Genomic DNA, 20,432 nt, shown 5'->3' with positions numbered 1-20,432 from the left:
CTTCAAAAATGATGACGGTGAGAACGTAACTGTCAATGGCCACCGTTATGGCGCCATGATAACCAACGTTTTTATGCCTGAAATTGAAGCTCGTGATCTCGACGACATTTGGTTTCAACAAGACGGCACCACTTCCCACACATCGCATCAATCAATGGATTTATTGAGAAAACACTTCGGTGAGCAGATAATTTCACGTTTTGGGCCGGTCGATTGGCCACCAAGATTATGTCATATTACATCGTTAGACTTTTTACTGTGGGGATATGTAAAGTGTAAAGTCTATGTGGACAATCTCCCTTCGATTCAGGGAGTGGAACAAAACATCACGAGTGTCATCCAGCAGTTACCAGTCAAAATTTTTAAACGAGTCATCGAAAATTGGACTCAACGCATGGACCATCCTTTAACAGAAGATCAAACAACAACGAAAAAAATAATGACAGCTGTCGCTGCCACCGCTGCCGTGTTGATCTGTAAAGCAATAATTTTCACAACGAGCACGCAGCATATAGAATCAGAGAAATATTTCGAAAATTCAAAGAATTCGATGAAACAACAAGCAAAAGACTAATTTCAATAAATTCAACAGAACAGGCGCTAAAAGTATACATGAAAACAAAATGTGAAATCTCAATGCGATAAAAATACAAATGCAACAAAATCGTCTAACAAAAAACGAAAGAAAAATGTGAGCAAAGTAGGTGATAAATACGCAGCACATTAAATGCCGAAAGCTGCCTGCCGCACACAGCGCAAGCAACGGCGCATAAAAATTTATTAATTGGCATTTAAATAAGTTGCACGAATTAACATGTTAATAATTTAAAAGTAAGCATTGCAAAGAAATGCCAAAGGCAAGCGACATAATAAATTACCACGAACGGGCGGCCGCGGGCAGTGAGTGGGCGGCGACGTGTAGGCGCTAAAATAGCAAAGCAACACGGCCGCGCGGCAACTTTAAGCATTGAACGCGCGGTCATTCCTCGCTGCGCCGAGTAAAGTTGCCAACAGTTTAAAATTCACTTTGTCATAAAATGCCAAGAATGCTGGCAAGAATTGCCATAAAATATAAATGAGCCAACACACATACACAAGTGCAACGAACACACATACAGCTGAGCTGGAAATGTATAAATACTTAGTGGGACGAGTCAATATAATTTTCGTGCTAAGAACATTTTCAATTTAATGGGTCATTGGCAGGTGTGCGAGGGAGGCAAGTGATGGTTGAGCGATTTTTATAGCATAAGTATTCATTTAGGAATAGAAAGGTAGATGCAAACTTGTTGATTATAAAAATGAAGGCCGTAGAGTGGCCGCTTGTGGAGAAATTTGTTAGTTTGGACAAGAGTGAAAAAACATCGCTCATTCGGGGAGAGATGAATTATGTGCCAAATATTTACCTTATTTAGCTATGAAAGTTCTCTACAAATATTATTCGTGATTCCTTGCAAATATTTGCGCCTAAGCCTTGCATATATACTCAGTAACATAAGCTAAACATCATCTCCTATTTCTATTTTTATACCCTGAAGTAGATATACTATACATATATAAATATCCGTCTTTTTTATAGGAGAAGGAAGCATCGAAATTCGGAGTGCGGGACTTTAATCTGCTAAACCTTAACACTCTCATCTCATGTCACTCTCGCGAGACCAATAGACAAAGTAATACTTCATGGGAGAGAAGAGCATATTTAAGTCTCCTCTATTGTACGGACTTACTAACTGACACCTAATCTGTTGTAAATGTCTAAATCTTGCCATAATTAGCGTTGGCACTTCACTGGCAGCTTTCCATTTTACACAGGATTCACAGATAAATTTTCCACCATGAGACAACCTCCAAGTGTGGTTTTCAGCTTTTCCCTTATACTTGAAAACCTAGGGCAATGATAGAGTACGTGTTCAGAGTCTTCTATACGCTCTGTATAAGTCGGACGATATTGACTAAAGTCATGACAATATTTGTATAGGTAGCTTCTAACCTGAGTTTTTGGGTCAGGTGGAAATTCAGGTCTCTAGGACTAATATCTTAGCAGCATCATTTGATATGGTTCGTAAAGCACTTATCACGCGTATTGCTGAAAGCCTATGCACTGTGGAAGTGGATTCCAAGGAAGCTGCTACCATCAAAGAGTTCATCAAGCATCCCAGCAAGTTTGTTGCTGCTACTGCCGCCGCTGTTCCAGCTGCTGGTGCTGGCGCTGCTGTCGAAAAGAAGGAAGAAGCCAAAAAGGCTGAGTCAAGGTCAGAGGAAGACGACGATATGGATGTCAGTTTCTTCGACTTGACAACTAAACACGAAAGTTAAAGTTACAAAGCCTATGCACTGTGTTCATTGGTCTAGCGTATGATATTATGTCTAGCGTTTGTATCCATATTGGAGCCGCATACAGTATAACTGGTCTTATTACCTTAGCTATTAAAAGTCATTGGCTTGAACTGATCTCATTACCTTAGCTATTCAAAATCGTCGGCTGGAACGCACACAGCCTTTATTTGCAAACATTCGAGATAAAGCATTATGCATTTTATTTTCTTTACATGTCGTATTATCCAAGTACTCCTTGAATTTGAGTCTTGAGTCCACTTTTCCACCAAGGTACTTTAACTGTGTGAAATAAACTCACATTCTCCTATGTTGAGCGATATCTTTTCTTCAATTTTCCTGGAGCTTAAGAACAAGACTTTTTTTCTGCTCAGTCAGCGTCAGACTCATGGTAGCAAACCATCGGCGCAAACCATTTGTATAGTTATTGCGTTAGATCCGGAGTACATCCAGATGTTTAGTAATCGCTCTCACTATAAGATCATCCGCATATGCGATTGCTTTCACATTTTTTTGTTGATGTATTTTTACCACACCGTCGTACAGCAGGTTCTATAGTAGTGGGCCTAAACCGAGCCTTGCGGTACTCCACTGGAGATAGCGTAGCTCACAGTGTCCTCGGCAATGCCGAGGCGCAGTATTTTTTATCCCATCATCTTCATCCATCCATCTTTTCCCACTTATCGCACATTTTGCAGTATCAACTACTTGGTGCGTCAATTGCGGACCTCTTTTTTATAAAGCCGCATTGTGTCTCTGATAATCAACCGGTCTTTTTAGATTGGTAACTTCAAGCGGTTTCTTACTATGCTTTCGTATACTTTACCAATAGTGTGGAGCATGCACAGAGATCGATATGATGAATGTTCTTCTGATAGGTTTTTGGTTTTGGGAGTAGCACCAGACGCTATATCTCTCACGGATCGGGGAACTTCTCTTCTACTATACCCTTTGCTTATGTTAACAAATATACTGGTTCTTAGAGTCATTGCTTCTTTAAGAGCTCTATTTGGTATACCATCTATTCCAGGCGCTTTGGAGTTTTAATATAGGAAATGCGGTCATGTGTCGGGAATAATGATTCGACTATACTTCTTATAAATGTGGCGTCCTTAGGTTTCTGCGACTTATGTTTGTACTTCGACATACATACATATTTTACGCGGTATGCGGTTCACCAGGGGTATATGTTTGCTTCTTCTCAGAGCTTTTTGAAACAGTATTTTTTTTTTAACTGTCCGTGTTATCTGTCTCAGTATGCGGAAGTCAGTTTATGAGGAATCGTTCTGAAATTTCGCACACACCTTTTTCTTTCCAAAAAGGTGCTCGTTTGTTGAAACTGCCGATATCGGTCCACTATAGCTTTCACATGCCATACAAACTGAACGAGATATTGAAATATGACACGGATTATTACTCAAGATAGTGGTATAATTTCCGATTTCTGAGCGGTCAAAATCAAGTTCTTGTATAGAATATATTGTACATGTGTTGGATATTATAGCTTCGGTCTGATATTCTTAGTAAAAGACATGTTGTTTAGTGGGACTTTAGAGGCAGCTTTAGCAGCTTTTTATTAAAAATCGGCATAGATGTCCACGAAATCTACATTCTTTATCCAAAGGATGTGTTCAATGAGAGGATTTATGCAAAATTTAAGTAAGATTATTATAATTAGAAACGATTTTGCCACTTTGAAGAATCTAGCTCTTCACAAACAGAGACATTAGATCTCTCTTTTCTTGTAAAGTACAAAAATGTTGCCTGTACTTGCAACACAGTACTAACCAGTCGCTGCGTCTAGTAATATTTTACTGTTCCCGCAACTTTTGCAACGAAGAAGCGCACTGTAGACCACCCTGCATGACCTTACACTTAGTCTAATCCATCAATTTCCATGCAACATTCTGCATGCCACAATTGAAATGTTGTGAAATACTTCCGCACAGCTACTATATGCTACTAGTACAAGTTTTTACACATAAAATCAGTCATACAAACCTACACACTTACTTAATGCCAATTTTCCTAGCAATTTTTGAAAAATTAAATAGTTTTTTTTTATTACTCTCGCTTCACGCGCCATAAAATCAGCGAACAATGACGGCGGCGCGTACAAGTTTAACAGTGGCAACAACAGCAATAATAATTATAGGCGCACACTGACAAGTAACAGGCAACATTATTGCCGTTGTCACTGTGCAGCACGCAAGTCATTTATGTTGCAAGCAGAGCCATAACAACAAAAGTGGTCGCAGCCAAAACAACAAGTCAAAATGAAAACAAATATTTTTTTTAATTTTGTGGTTGCTTGTATCAAACTAACTCGGTACTAGACACAATAGACGTCTGTGTTACGCAGACTTTTCACGCGACAAGCGACAAGTTTGCGACGCACTGCACTTGCAAGACTTGCCACACACAGCTGAACTGCCGTTGGCTGGCAAATCAGCAGACGAAAATAGCGAAATATTATACGAAGTTGTCGCATGGCAAAATCTGGCCACTGTTGTTGTTTTTTTTGCTTTGATTTTGTTGTGTTTCATGTTTTGCTTTTTTTTTGTTGTATTTAATGCAAATATTTTTATTTTTGTTGCCTGCCACTTGCGCGAATTCATTTTGTCAGCATCATCATTGCTGCACTTTTCGCCTTGCCACCGCTCGCAGACACACTCTATGAATAGTTTGCGCAAATAATTCGGTCTGGCTCTGATCGCTGGCTTCTGCGCGCTTTATTGCCTGCTGCTTCGTGGATTTATTTTCTATTTCTGCACTTCTCACCGCGCCAAGGCAATGTCTGCTAGAGCCACATTTTTTAATGTCTACGAAGTTTTTCGATAATCAGCTCATGCATAGTGCTAAATATTTTAGTTTTGCTTTATTTTAATGTGTCGAGTAACATTTGTACATATTTTAGAGATTTTTTTAGTTTTAAGCTGACATTTTTTTGCACTTTTTAATTGTTTCAAATAGTTGGTTTTAATTTTAGGAGATTGCAACTTATTTCACTTATGTGTGTATCATATTGATTTAAAATTTTTGAAAAATGTTTATACTCTCATTATATATTTTAGATTTTTATTCCCATTTACCATATTAGTGCTATATGTAGTATTATTATCAGCTCAAACTAACCTAACCTACACAAAATTTGTATAAGGCTTTATTCTGAATACGTTATTTATTTCTGTGAAAGTACATTCAATGTCATTATATATGGAACTCGATCCCTTTTGCATGGCCAGCACAGGCACACTTGCAGAATTCCAGACACTGAACCCGATTTTCGACGGTTTTCATGCATGCTATAAATCAGCCGAAACTGCTGCAAATTCACGTTCGATATTCGTATGAAGTTCATCAATTGTCTCTAGCTTGGCACCACAGAAAATAGTCTAACGACGTCAAATCGCACGACCGAGGCGTCCAATTGACTGGACCATTTCATGAGATAACACGTTCACCTTACTTAATTTTCAATAAATCGATTGTTACATTCGCTGTGTGGCTTTTGGTGACGTCCTCTTGGAACTACATATTCTCCAATTCCTTATCACCCAATTCGGGCCGAAAATATTCGGATATCATGGATCATGTCCAAATCCATATCATCCAATTCGTTCCAAAAATATTCGGATATCATGGAGCGGTAAATATTCCTATTCACAGTAACGTGCTGGTCTCAATCACCACGGAAGAAGTGCGGCCCAATGACGCCGCTGGCCCATAAACTTCACCAAACCGTAATTTTTTCGGAATGTAATGTTAACTCGTAAAGTACGTGAGGATTGCTGCCTGACCAATAACGCATATTTTGCTTATTGATGAAGCCATTCAGGCGGAAATGAGCCTCATCGCTGAAGATGATTTTTCGATGAAAATCCGGATCACTTTCAAGTTGTTGCTCAGCTTAAGTCATGAACAAACGACGATTTTGGTGATGGCTTCTGTTCTTGCGTCAATTTTATCTTGTAAGGATGTAGACCCAGATTTTTTCGCAAAATTTGCCACAACGACATCGCAGAGATGTCCAACGCGTGAAAATTACGTGTGAGAGATTTTGTTTTGGGTCTTCTTCAACTGATGCGCTAGCGGCAGCAGTATTCTCGACTCTACGGACACTTCTATATCTCACTGACACGGGAACATTTATTACTATAATTTTTCCACTAGACAAACAATTTTTGCTCTGTCAGGATGATTATGACGACCATAATTTGGACATAGCGCTCTTAAAGTGAAGGCCACTGACTCCGAATTTCGATAGCAAATTTAAATAATTTCGACTCTGTGGTGGATATCTTTCCATGATGAAATGGCGAATCTTACTGAAAACAACTGTTTAAAGAGCGGGAGAAATTATGGCATCGTTTGCTGTCCCTATCGGTCTACTTTTGTAGCGTCCCTACTGATAAACCAGTCATAACTATAACTAACTCAAATTATAAGTGGTAAGTGGTAAGATAAGCAATGTGCTCTTTTTGACATCTACTAAATCCTCATAACGACACCCAGTTCATACATATGTAAAGTAAATCAGAAAATATGCCATATATACTCCCAAAAACACTCATTTTAATTAGATTCAGCTCATCTAATTTATCTTACATTATCATGTCTTTTGTAGTTTTAACAGTAGAAGTGGTGGTTCGAGTTGCCTTCGTTAATATATTTCCAATATAGGATGTGTTTAGATGACTCTTAAAAGTAAATACTCATCCACTTTATTGAACTTAATACTTTTGATAGGCAAATCGATTCGCGAAGAAAAAAAAACACAATAATAGTATTGATCTAAAAATCGGCAAACAAGGAACTAACTTTTAACAAAAAGAATTATTCAAGAAAAATTTCCTTCTGAAACCAGGCTCGACGTCTGGGATGTGAAAATGCACGGTTTCCTTACGAACATCAGCTGGTCCACCATCTTCCAATATTATACACAACTAGAATATACAGCACCCGAATCTGTCTTTCGTATTTTCACCTCACAAGAGATAGCACTCCAGTATTTCTTGTGTATTTTTAAGATCCGATGTATATTAAATATCGGCTGCTGCTGAGTTTTTTCCGTAACATTTTGCTACTTTGAAGTTATTCAGCAAAATACACGAATATTTTCATCTATGTACTGTTCAACGGACTGATACACAAAACGTTTACCTATCATTTCCTGCTACTTCAAAGATTTACTGCACACAAGAAACTCTAAGGTAAAAAATATTATCCAGTATCACAAATTTGTCTATGACAAACAGACCAATCCAATTTCGCTCCAAAATCACCACGCGAATCACACCACAATTTAGTCACTAAATTGAACGCATAAATCTACGATTTTGTTTAAACTCAAATAGTCAAGCCAAAAAATCAATTGTCACCAGTTAAAGGCGAAAGCGAAAAACCTAATTTTCCACGAAATTGAAAGTTTTCGCTTACATTTGCAATTGAAATGAGGCCACAGTGCTGGAACTCAGCGAATTTGCATTCGGCCGTAATATTGAACGCCGTCCTTAATATTGAGCCAATACTGCTTTCAGCGCATTCACTTCGCTGCTTGGTGATTTGCTTTTTCCTGCGATTTTTGCTAACTATCACGCTAGGCTGAAGCAGCAATGCCATCAACGGAGCACCATTTTAGCCAATGTCAATAGACACTTCAAAGCTTTTTGCCACCACTGCCAGTGTTTGCGTCGAAGTGCACTGTGCAATTTTCCCTTGGCATTGTTCCGAAGCAATTTCATACCGTTTGCTTCTAGGTGTTGTTGTTTTTCGTTTTTTTCTCTTGTTTGCTCCAGGGTTTAAGGGCTTCTTACACAGTTAGGCTGCTTGCACTTTCAATACAAAAAAGTCAAAAAAAGAGCGAGCGAAATGCAAACGCCGCAAAGCGTCATTTGGTGGAAAATTGAAAGTGCCGCAGCACGTGTGGCACGTGGCGAATATTAAGGTGCAAAACAAGAACAGCGAAAGCGTTGGTTAGGAAAATGCAAAAGTGCATGCATCTGCGCCAGCACTTCGATTGAGTTGCCTGCCAATCGTGAAGTCTGAGTGTGAGTTTGTTATTGCTTTTCGTCACTGCTAGATGCCTTTGTTGTTTTTGTACTCAGGGTTTTCGCACTTCAAGGTCTTCGCGCTTGGCATTGCCTTGCCAGCATACATTTGCTTTCTTATTGCATTTGGTCGCTTTATTTTCGATGTTTTATTTTATTTTCTTCCGTTTTTCTTAATATTTTTTTTGCGATTCTATCCACTTACTAGACTTAACACCTGTCAGCTTGCCACTTTCTGTTTTTGTTTTTGTCTGTGTGAGTAAAAATTTTGTTATTTTCACAAATTGCCTCACATCTCGTGACAGCTCAGTTTACACCGTTCGTGTGTGTAGTAAGTGGTTTTTCAACACCTAAAAGCATGCAACTCTAGTAATACTGAACTTAGCTGTGAAAATTCCTTCAAATTTGCGTGGAAATATCTTCGGAAAATGCTCAGAAACATGCGAATAAATGTAGATATGAGAAGACCAAATCAAATTTTTCAGTGAAGAGACATTTTATCAATCAATTTTCCACTAAAGACTGTCAAACTGTTGATCCGAAGGAAACAGAAACTTGTCTCTTCACAAGAAGGACGATAAATTTGCAATTTAATCTTCTCTTATTAAGGAGTATTACTTTACACTCGAGCTGGGTTGCTGTTGTTGTTGTTGTGTTGACAGTCCGTGGCCGAATAAAAATCCGGATCGGTTCCGATTACGTAGACCCGACTGTCGTGGGTACGGCTCTCGAGCTTGTTCAAATATCACGATGTTAAAAAACTAAGCTGATAAGAACACATTATGGGCAGGGCTTTCAGAGCTCTTCGAATCTGTAACTCTTACAGAAGAGTCATTGCCCGAAATTAGGGTTTACGACCCCACCTGGTTTGTTGGCTCTGTACAAGCATCATTGCTCCCTACTTCTGTAGTAATCCATACACGGAATGCAATTTCAAACCAAATGTCTACAATTCGGTCTCTCAAGCCGAAATTGTGAGCATAACAGAAGTTATTAAGTAGGCTTCTGCTCTAAGCAGCAAGTCCGTACATATTCTAGTGGACAGCCAAGCGTCAATTAAAGCAATCCGTAGGGACAATAATAAATCCCATTGGGTTAGGTTATGAAAGAAAGCAATTAATAGAGTTTTAGCAGGAAACAAACTTAATATCAACTGGATACCCGGTCATATAGGAACAGAAGGAAATGAAAGAGATGAGTTGTTCCGCTTGTAGGCAGTTAGAGACATAATCTACCTAAACTCCCAAGCTACCACAGACATAGAAGAACAGCTCGGGTCTTGGAACACAAGCAACACTGGACATACCACAAAGTTACTTTTGGGTAATGTTGATAGTGGACAGACCAAAAAGCTTCTACTTTTACGCAAAAGCGAGCATAGTAGCATTGTAGGGATCATCACAGGGCACTTACTCTTAAAATTCCACCTTCAAATATGGGGAAAAATGGATTCGGCGGAATGCAGGGCTTACGCAGATGATGATGCGACTCTGGAACATTATCTATGCGAATGCCCAGCCTTCAGCCTGAGAAGAAGGGATATATTAAAAGGCTCCCAGTACTCTAACTTAAAAGATATCAGGTCTTTTACCACGCCTACAGAGTTGTTGGGTAACACTTAAATTGGTTACCTCTCAGGGACACAAAGGATCTAATGTTGTACTAAAAGCGGCCGACTAGGATCCGGCACATTCGCGCCTCTCTTTTTGACCAAAACATGAGTTTCTGACACACATATTACTGAGCACTTCTTAAAGAATTGCACTCTCTATTATAACTTATACCTTTCCCTTGAAAATTCCCACAGCAACCCTTAGTATACTCAGCGGTAGTAGCATATTCACCGGTGAGCATATACGATATAGTAGAATGCGTGTAAAAGTAAATAAAGTTTATGAGCAAAAAAGTAAAGATTCCGAATGAGTATAAAAGGCAAAGCTAAAGTAAAGCGGCGAAAAGTTTTAGTAAAAGTTTTCACCTGTAAAAAGTAGTCTCCTTATAGAAACTCAAGATAAAGTAAATCAAAAAGAAATGTTATGCTCAATAAATTTACCTTCGCAGAAGCCGCGGCAAAGGCGTTTGTTAATAAATTTCCGTCTCCAAAGCGAAACATCGCAAGCTGGCGGTAAAACAATTATTACAGAAACATCAAAGCATGCAACCCTTTCCTATGAAAAGTCACTGAAATGCTGAGTAACCCTCTAGGCCCTTGTAGTGTGTTAAAAATTCACTTTTTGTGAAAACTTCGCGGTTTCAATCGCTTTGACTGCTCAAAGCGCAATTTCCAAAATAAGCCTTGCTTTCGCCCCTTCTTTTCCTTCTTTAAATTTCAAAGCTTTGACTTTTGTTATGCGCCAACACGCTACCCTCTCTTAGCGTTAGGGTAACCACAACTTTCGTTTGCGGCTCATTTTCGGTACATTTTTTTATTATTTGCCATGTTTTGTTACTCATACGCCCCGTCATACGCAATTCATGGTCGGATTGCGTTACAATTACTTGCGCGTATATGTGAGTAAAGCATGCGCACAAACACTGGCACATATGGGCATGCATGCTAAATAATTCACACGTATGTTTTATTGGTGATTCACATATATTTCTTTTTTTGAATTTGTGAAAAAGTTTGTACAAAACTTCTTTTTTTTGTGCTTTTATTACCTGCCAACAAAATTTTATTTTTATTTGTCGTCGCGTAAAAGCATTGTGGTTAAAGTGAGCGCGTTCTGTTGCCAGCGATTGAGTTAAAATGTGTGTGTGAAAAAGTGTGCAAGTCAAAAGTTGTACAACTGTTTTCACTTTATGTTGAGTTGACAAGTCGAAAATTGCTAGAGGGAAGCTGTTGCTCAGTGTATAAGCTTAAATTTCGCATAAATTGCTGGATTGCCAGTCAACTTATGCGGTGTGTCGGATTAGTAAAATTGGTACGTGTTGTTCAGATGAGGACTTAGTTAGGTATAAATGTCTTTGAAGTCAGTTACCTGTACAAAATATTGGGTAGTCGAAAAAGTCTTTTCGTATTTTGTCAATAGATGTCGTTGCAGTCATATATCTGCAGTGTTACCAATTAGATTGTGTCATATCATACTATATAGAAGCTGAGATCTCAAGCTTCACTTAACCAAAAAAAAATTAAAATCGGGAAAGTTTAAAAAAAAGTTACAGCTGTTCAAAAATGAGTGAAAATAATGAAGAAATTCGGTTTATTTTGAAATTTTTTTTATAAAAGCGGAAGACTGCCATGCAAGCCACCAATGAATATTTTGAAGTTTACGGAGACGATGCTGTATCAGTTTGTATAGCACAACAATAGTTCACTCGCTTCCGTTCTGAAAATTTCGATGTCAAAGATACACTTCGCTCTGGTCGACCTATCGTTGAAAAAGTCGATGAAATTATGGAAAAGATTGACTTGGACCGTCACATAAGCAGACATGACATCACTAAGGAACTTAACATTCATCATCAAATGGTTTTGAACTATTTAAAAAAGGCTGACTACAAAAATAAGCTCGATGTTTGGGTACCACATGAATTGTCTGTGAAAATTTTAATGAACCGAATCAACATTTGCGATTCTCTGTTAAAACGAAATGAAATGGAACCATTTCTGAAGCGAATGGTAACAGGAGACAAAAAGTGGATCAAATACGACAATAATGTGCGAAAAAGATCATGGTTTTGCTCAACAAATAGTCGCAAAGATCTGATTGACGCCTCGAAAGGTTATAGTGAACGTTTGGTGGGATTTGAAAGGAATCATCCACTATGCGCTGCTCCAGCCTGGTCGAACGATTGATTTTACATTTTTTTGTCAGCAACTGATCAGACAATGAAGCAAGCAATCGAAAAAAACGACCAGAAGTTGATCAACAGGAAGGACTTTGTCTTCCATCAGGACAACGCTAGACCACACACATCTTTGATGAGTCAGTAATCACTGGAAGAGCTTGGCTGGGAAGTTTTGATGCACCCACCGTATAGCTCTGACCTTGGACCATCGGACTACCATTTGTTTCGGTCAATGCAGAACTCTCTTAATGTTGTAAAGTTGGCTGCAAGAGAAGCCTGCGAAAATTACTTGTCGCAGTTTTTCGCCGAAAAACCAAAAAAGTTTTACACTGATGGAATAGTGTCTCTGCCGGAAAAATGGCAAAAAGTGGTCGACCAAAAGGAAACATATTTGGTTCATTAAAGTTCATTAAAAATATAAAAAAAGTAAAATGAAGTTTGATTAGAAATACGAAAAGACTTTTTCGACTGCCAATAATACGTCGTTTGCTGTTCATATCGATCTACTTTTGTGGCATCCCTATTGAAAACCCCGTTACTTTCTTGAATAGAGTGCACCATAGATTCTGGATGAGATTTGGGTCCGAACTTACTGCCGGCCATTCCAATACAACAATGTCTTTGCTTTCGAAAAATCTTTGAGTAGACGCAGCTCTATGAATTGGTGCGTTATCGTGTTGAAAAGTCTACGTTTCACCCCAATATGTTTCACCAAATTGCAGTAACACCTTATTCAGAAACTCTGTGTATTTTTCTGAGTTCATTTTATGTGACGAAAAACAAGCTGGAGTCTTTCCAGGATGTCCAAATGCGGTCCATATCATAAGCCTTTCCCCTTGAAAGTTTCTTGCGAATCGGGTTTCTTTCTGACGACGAATACCACGACAGTAAAATTGAAAACCATCGGGTCCATCTAAATTAAACTTTTTTCCGTCTCTAAATATGACGGATTGCCACTCGGTGTTCTAAAAAAATCTACTTTTCTGCAAAGTGAAGACGCGCCATTTATGTGTTCGGTTTGGCGGTTCTCTTTTCATGTCGAATGGTGTTGTCTGGTTTCAGGATTCGTTGGACGCGTCGAGTAGTGACTGGAAGAGACAATTAACACCGAATTTGCGAGAGACTTACGTTTTTATTAACCGCCAAACGCCTGATTTATCGAACTTCGCTTTCTTTTATTGAAGGTGGCCCGCCTGTTCGAGGTGTTTTACCATAGTTTTGGGATCTTTTAGTTTTATCATAGTTTTTGTGATCTTATTTTCAATCGCATTTTTATTTTTTTTTTTCATCTTCGTTGCAATTTTTCATGTGGACATTACAGTTTTTGAGAATGCCAGTATTTGGCACTGTTCCACAATAGTGAGTTTCGTACAGCATGGCATTTCGGTATAAAAATTTTCAAATCAAAAGATATATTATTGTAAAAATTAGCTGATTAGTACAAGATCAATGAAAGAAATATTATCTTTTGATTGGATTAATCCATAATTTATAAATAATCTTTATATTACGACAAGCTAACATTTCTGTATTCTCTCTACCTTTCCAGCACCCAGCATGCGCTTGAAGTAAGCACCACCGAAAATAGAAAAATAAAAATAAAATCACAACTGAGCCCACTGTACACGCTAAGCGCACGCTTTGAAAGCAAAGCAGCAACAAATAAAATGGCCACACCAACAGTTTGCACAAGTCCAGTGAGATGGTCGAAAACGAAAGCCACAAACAACACAAAACCTACAACAAATACGAAAATGAAACAAATACGCAATAAAAGGCCACAACCGTCAAACAGAGCAATAACACTAACAACAAGTTGGACGCACTTAAAGTTGTCTACACGCACACCAACAACATTGCTGCTGCTCGGCACACTCACGCTGCTGAGTTTGCACGCACAAACGCAAGCCTTCTGCCCCTCGAAATGTCAGTGCCTCAGCGGCGAAGCGAACAGTCGGGCATACTGTGTGGACGCAGCGCTCGAAGACGTGCCCATACAGTTGAATCCCGAAACGAAATATATCAATTTGACGCGCAACAAAATACGCAATCTCGAATTTACGCTGCCATTTTATATGAAACTCGAAGTGCTCGATTTGTCGCAGAACATCATCGATACGTTGGGTTCGAAAAATTTCGAATTCCAAAAGGATATGCGCACATTGAATTTGAGTCGCAATTCGGTGAGCGCTTTGCAAAAGGATGCCTTCCGCGGTCTGAGCAATTTGCTGGTGCTCGACTTGAGTTTTAATCGCATTGAAGTGGCGGATGCCAGCGCTATGAGTGATCTCACCTCGCTGATTAAACTCGATCTGACTAATAATAATATTGTGAGTTTAGAGGATAATTGCTTTCATAATATGATCTCGCTGGAGATTTTGAAATTCAAGAATAATCAACTCTTGGATGTGCCATCGAATAATTTGCAGCATTTGCATGCGCTCAATTCGCTGGATTTATCCGATAATCTAGTGGAATATGTACGCAATGATAGTTTCGAAGGACTGCGAGAGTTGGTGATGCTCACGATGCGTGGTAATGTGATATCCGAGTTGGATTTGAGCGCTTTTGAGGGCCTGACTGCGTTAAAGCATCTCAATTTGGCTGATAATAATTTGACGGTAAGTGAATGGAAGAGGATGAAGGATGGGAAAAATTTAAAATGTTGATGGTATTAGCTAATTAATGTTATTTGATTAATATTTTTCAAAAAAAAAAAAAAATGTTGATACATATATTGAAAAATTCTTTTGGCAAATCAATTATAACCTTTAAAGTGGTCTTCTGTAAAACTGAAAACACATTCGCGCTGTATTTTACCGCGGAACAGACTTGCTTCAGTCGCAGCCTTATCATAAAAATTAAATAGGTGTATAAATTTAGGTTAGTGTGAAGACTTTAGTCCCTAGGAATGCTCGTATTGGAGAAAACCGACTTGCAGATGACCGCGCAAAAAAGCAGGAAAAGAACCACTACCTCAATGCGATCACTGTACGTTGAAGGGCCTTCGGAACATGGTAAAAAAAGTAGTCCCCGAGTCAGTAACGAGAGATTGGTCACTCACAGTCACCTGTAAAACGAAACCATCCAATCTTTTAAAGATAGCAAATACTGACAACATCAGGGCCATCAACAATTTTCTAAAATTATCTAAGATATCAAACTTAATTTAATTGTAACTTAACCAATGTTAGATACTTAAAGAAACACATAATACTGCAACATAAGAGCCGAAGGCCTCAGTAGCCAGCGCTTTGACCTACCCACATATCTAAAAGTGGTCTAATCTTTTATTGCATAATCTTAGGTGCAAAATTTTTTTTCTAACAAAGGCCTGAAGTATTGGGTTTGTCCGGAAAGTAATAGGACTGAGTCGATTTAAAAAAATTTATTGAACCAATCGTTACAATTCCTTAAAATCTTTCAAAATAGGCGCCTGCCACGTCGATGCTGCGCTGCCAGCGTGATTTTCATGCTTTGAAGGTGTCACGGAAGGCATTCTCCGGAATAGCCTTGAGAGCCGATGTGTATGCTTTTTGGATCTCCTCTGTCGTCTCAAAATGCTTGCCTTTCATCGGCCTTTTAAAACAAGGAAACAAAAAGTGCGTGGCCGAAGCGTTGGGATGCCGGCCTTGATTAGATAGCTGTTCACAAAAAACACAGTAGGCGCCGGGACGTTGTCGTCGTGCAATTTCCAATGGTCTGCTATGTCTTGTAGGACCCGATTGACACTTCGTTTGAGTCTCTTAAGGACTTCCACATAAAACTTGTCGTTGACGGTGTGTCCAGGAGGTACAAAAAAGTCACATTGTCGATGTTTATCGAAGTCACAAGTCTCCCAGCACGGTCTTCATCAGCGACCGGCTTTGCAAAAAGGCCTGATACCACAGAAACACACCACTTCTTGCTAACGCAACATCTGGCTGAGCCTGCTTGATCATATAAAATGTCTCTGTCGCAGACTCGGTAAGAGTATCACTCAGAATTTCATCGTTTGCTCCACCCACAGAAACATTTCACGCGAAAATGTTTGTCCTGACTCTCCAGGTGCTCGGAGAAAACTGACTAGCCGCTCGTTCGTTAGCTAATACCTCTTTCTAACGAATCCAGTCGGTGCGCGCACACTCCGAAGTACAGTCGCGGCGGAAGAAAATCAATTCAGTTACTTTTCGGACAAACTCTGTAAATAGGGGCCTTTATTAAAAAAAAAATCTTTGCCACCTGAAAGCATGCAAGGGCATAAATAAAATATTGTATTTTCAATCATCCATTTTGCACATAAAATATTTTTTTTTTTATTTATAAAAACTTATACAATGTTAATAACATATGTACAACCTAAAACATGCAGCGCTAGCTTCAGAGGCTATCAGCTGGACACATAAAATACATTTATAAGCATTCCACGGCAAATATAGTTTTTTAGATCATTCTTTAGTTAATTTTTTTAGTCCTTTTTATTTATTTATTGCAATCCACTTCGACTAAAATAATTTTAATAACACTTTAACTTTAATTTACTGCTCAATTCTAGCAAAGTGTCCTCGACGTTTTTTTTGTTTTTTTTTTATTTACCTTACACCTTTCTATTCTTTCGACTAATCCTTTTATTTTTCTCTTTTAAATTTGAATTTCTCCGCGCACCTTTTGCTTCGTCTAATGCAGTCCTAACAGGTTTACTTTCTCATTTCACTTTCCATCTTTCTATGTACATACATTATGCATTAGACGCTGTCAGTCGCCTTAAATAATACAATAGCGCAGATGTTAGATAGATTTAGTATGAGTGACGTTTTCGGTTTATATGGAGATATATCCTTAAAATGCATTAGATTAAGTATTAGTCTCGTACTTAAAGTGCAAAACTGAAAATCAGTTTTAACATCATTTTAATATAGAGTTGAGGAACAACTGAGTTTAAATGTAAATCAGATGGAGATGCCGCTTCAAAATGTAAAATAATGAATCACCATTATATTTACAATTTATAAGAATTTCTTACAAATATACGAGAGGACAATTTTCCTACTAGCGGTATTGATTTTCCTTCTTCTAATACATATTTCCACATCTGAAGTATTGTCGATATGTACGCGCCAAGCCATTTGCACACCTTTCATTTTCCTCATTTTCGTTATTATTAAATGAGTCTTAGCATCTCTGCTGACCACCATCGATTTTCACTTAACAACTACCTTGAGTGCCAGCAATGTCAGCAATATCGTGTCGAGTGCACACATAATTTATCGCATAACCTCTAAATGCACATTCAAACGCAACCGCAAGCCACGGCAAGAGCTGACAACAGCAACAACATGAACAATGCCGCAATTATCGCGATGGCGGTACACGTGCCAGTATTAATGCAACAATGAGAGTGCTGTGCCATTGCCAAGTTTGTCAGCACAAATGGGCAGCACTTAATAACAAGTAAAGTGGTTGCGCATACGACGTGGCGTACCTTTGCTTGCGTGTGATATGCAATGAATTGGCTGATGGTGTGAGATTTTCGAAGGTTGATTTAAGAGTTTTGTGAGAAGCGAGTAGTTATTAGCTAAATATATGTATATAAGTGCGTTTTATTAATTATACATTGGATTTATAAGCTGGAAGTGTGGATAGTAGAGTCTGTAACTTGGCTAAAACTACTATGCTTACTATGTAATGGGTATTAAAAGTTTTTACGGTGAAGCATAAAATGTTTTCAATAGTTCATTGAATAGTTTATTAGACATAAATTTGAAATATATTGAACTCATTTAAAGATCTGATCATCGAGATCTCCTCTTAAAAAATACGTTTTGCGGTGACCACTATATCTCTGAACTGAATCCTCTGAAATTAAAAAACCAAACAGATTTCGTTAAAATAAAGTTAAATCTAGTAAAATGACTAAATGAGTTTCAGTTTAAAAAAAAAAAAACATTTATCGGTGAGAAAAAATTTTCCATTAATTACTTAAAAATATATTTAGGGAACCCATGTTAAATTTTGAGGATAAGCGAAAATTTTAACAAAAAAAAATATTATAATAGTCCTAAGTTTAGACTAAAGCCACGAATTGAAGTCGATAAATTTTTAATTAAATAAATATTTGCCAAAATGCAGTAAAAGCTAAGACTGGTATTATTTCAGTAAATTTAGCGTAGATAAATACATATATCTTAATATTTAAATAATATTATTTATTCATTGCATATTCTTCAATTTCATATTATTAAAATTCATTTTTTCATTTTTATTATATTTTCTCCTTTTGCATGCGCTCAATCACCTTTTGGCTTTTTAAGTTCTATTTGCATAATCATAAGTATATTTGCATAGCGTTTCATTATCAGACTCATCAGCATTTTACCAAAGATTCTCTGCTTATTGCATTCCAATGCACACTAATCAAACATGAATTTCCATTTCAATCAATCAAATAATGGCAGATTGCTTACCTGTGCACGAGCAGCCGTGCAGAGCAAGAATTGCAGTTGTGTATGGCTGTATGCCTGGCTGTATATATCTGTAGAATGATTGGCTGTCTGATTGCTTTACTGCTTATATAAATCTGCAGTAACGTAAATATACAAATATATATGAAAGTGTATATATATATATATATATGTTTGTATATGTGAGTTTATATGTTCGTATACGTGAGTATACGCTGCCGTTAGTGCATCTTCGGAATTATGCTCCATCTAGAAGCTTAAAATGCAGCCCCCATATCAGACTATACACAGTGCTTGTGTGAAGATTACAAAATGGTGAATGCATGAGTTCAGTAGTGCAAAATAATTATTGGAAATCGAGTTGGTAATCAATCACTCGACTCATATAGTGCTTCTGCGAATTCATTATTCCACAAATACTTGTAGATCATGTGTCACGCAAGGAAGGTTGCATGCTCAAGGTACCAAAATGTGGGACAGGAATGTTGGGATATGTAATGCAATATATGGTCCATATATTTTAAGAATATAATGTTGCAAAATTGGAGCGAAATGTGTATTTTGTTTTACTGTTATGGGGGGGAAATGTGAATTTCTGTTTATTATGTTTGTTGTTTTGTATTTCAAACGATAAAGTGAATCGCTTGGCAAGTTCAATAAATAATAATAATATACTAATATTTTTATAAAAGTAAAACCATAAATTCAAGCCAAAATTAAATTAAATTTATATTAAATATTTTATATTAAATATTTAATTTAATTTACAAGTTTTTTCTTGTTTATTTTCCTTTCTTAGATGGTGCCTACACAACAGCTCTCAAAGTTATCGAATCTTACCTACTTGTCGCTGAGCGGTAATCGGTTTACACAGCTGCCCGCGGTTGCTTTCATGAACCTGTTTCATTTACGTGAATTGCACTTAAATCGCTTGGATCATCTCAATCGTATAGATTCAAGGTAAGTCACAAAAAATATTAAATTTAAAAAATCTACAAAAAACATATAAAAAAAATCAAAGGTCTATAACTACATATCATCACTTAAAATGCAAAATAACGTAAACTCACTTTTCATAAGTTAACAGAAGAGAAAAAATTATATAATAAAAACCAACATATTGAAACAAAATTAGAGTTTCATTTATAAAATGGTTATATATTGGTTATTATATCCGATAATGATTTTAAATTTTTTTTCGATGATAAAAACGATATAATAGAAACAACCGTATTGAAACAAAATTTGAGTTTTGGTTATAAAATAGGTATATATCGGTTATATACCGGTTATATATTGGTTATACATTGGTTATATCTCACAACATCAGGTTAAAATTGTATGACACATATACATGTGTAATATGATGAAGTAAATCATAAGCAATAAAAACTCATATTTCTATTTTTTTATGATACGTATGTATGTAGATTCGCATTTCAGGTGACGATATCTATATTCGTTTTTGTTTTCAAAATTTGAAGGTTTATTTAACATATACACATAGTTACTAGAGCAATATTCAAATATGGTGTTGCTGGCATTATATAGATTCCAACCTAAAATAATTGCGTCAGAGAATGAATCAAGCTAACTCTGACTAATATTAACCGAATTCCAACCAATACTTATTAGAAGGTCTAACTATAAGGCGGTTGAGGCAACATATTTCAGCTGCCGTTTTTTAAACCACTTTTCACTAGTCTTACAACTTGAGGCTGCGCGTTGTCGTGAGGCAGAAGTATTACCGCATATTTGTTCACAAATTCCAGTGATTTATTGGCAATTGCTCGGTATAGTTTTATGAATATTT

The 20,432-nt window shown here is 37.4% G+C and overlaps 2 protein-coding genes across 2 annotated transcripts in view; one reads left to right on the top strand and one right to left on the bottom strand.

Annotated features, from left to right (window-relative positions):
* LOC125777285 (peptidoglycan-recognition protein LF-like) overlaps positions 1-20,432 on the bottom strand; it is a 578,030-nt gene that overhangs the window by 378,123 nt on the left and 179,475 nt on the right. The window lies entirely within an intron of this gene.
* Positions 1-20,432, top strand: part of LOC105232953 (uncharacterized) — a 288,757-nt gene that overhangs the window by 237,172 nt on the left and 31,153 nt on the right. The window contains exons 3-4 of the mRNA XM_049452549.1: positions 13,729-14,800; positions 19,419-19,579. Coding sequence (XP_049308506.1) covers positions 13,847-14,800; positions 19,419-19,579 — 1,115 coding nt within the window. The 5' untranslated portion in view covers positions 13,729-13,846. The remainder of the gene's footprint in view (positions 1-13,728; positions 14,801-19,418; positions 19,580-20,432) is intronic.

The sequence above is a fragment of the Bactrocera dorsalis genome, chromosome 3, assembly GCF_023373825.1.
Source record: "Bactrocera dorsalis isolate Fly_Bdor chromosome 3, ASM2337382v1, whole genome shotgun sequence".
NCBI lineage: Eukaryota > Metazoa > Arthropoda > Insecta > Diptera > Tephritidae > Bactrocera > Bactrocera dorsalis.
The sequence above is the reverse complement of the archived record's forward strand: the minus strand, read 5'-3'. Positions and strand labels throughout refer to the sequence as shown.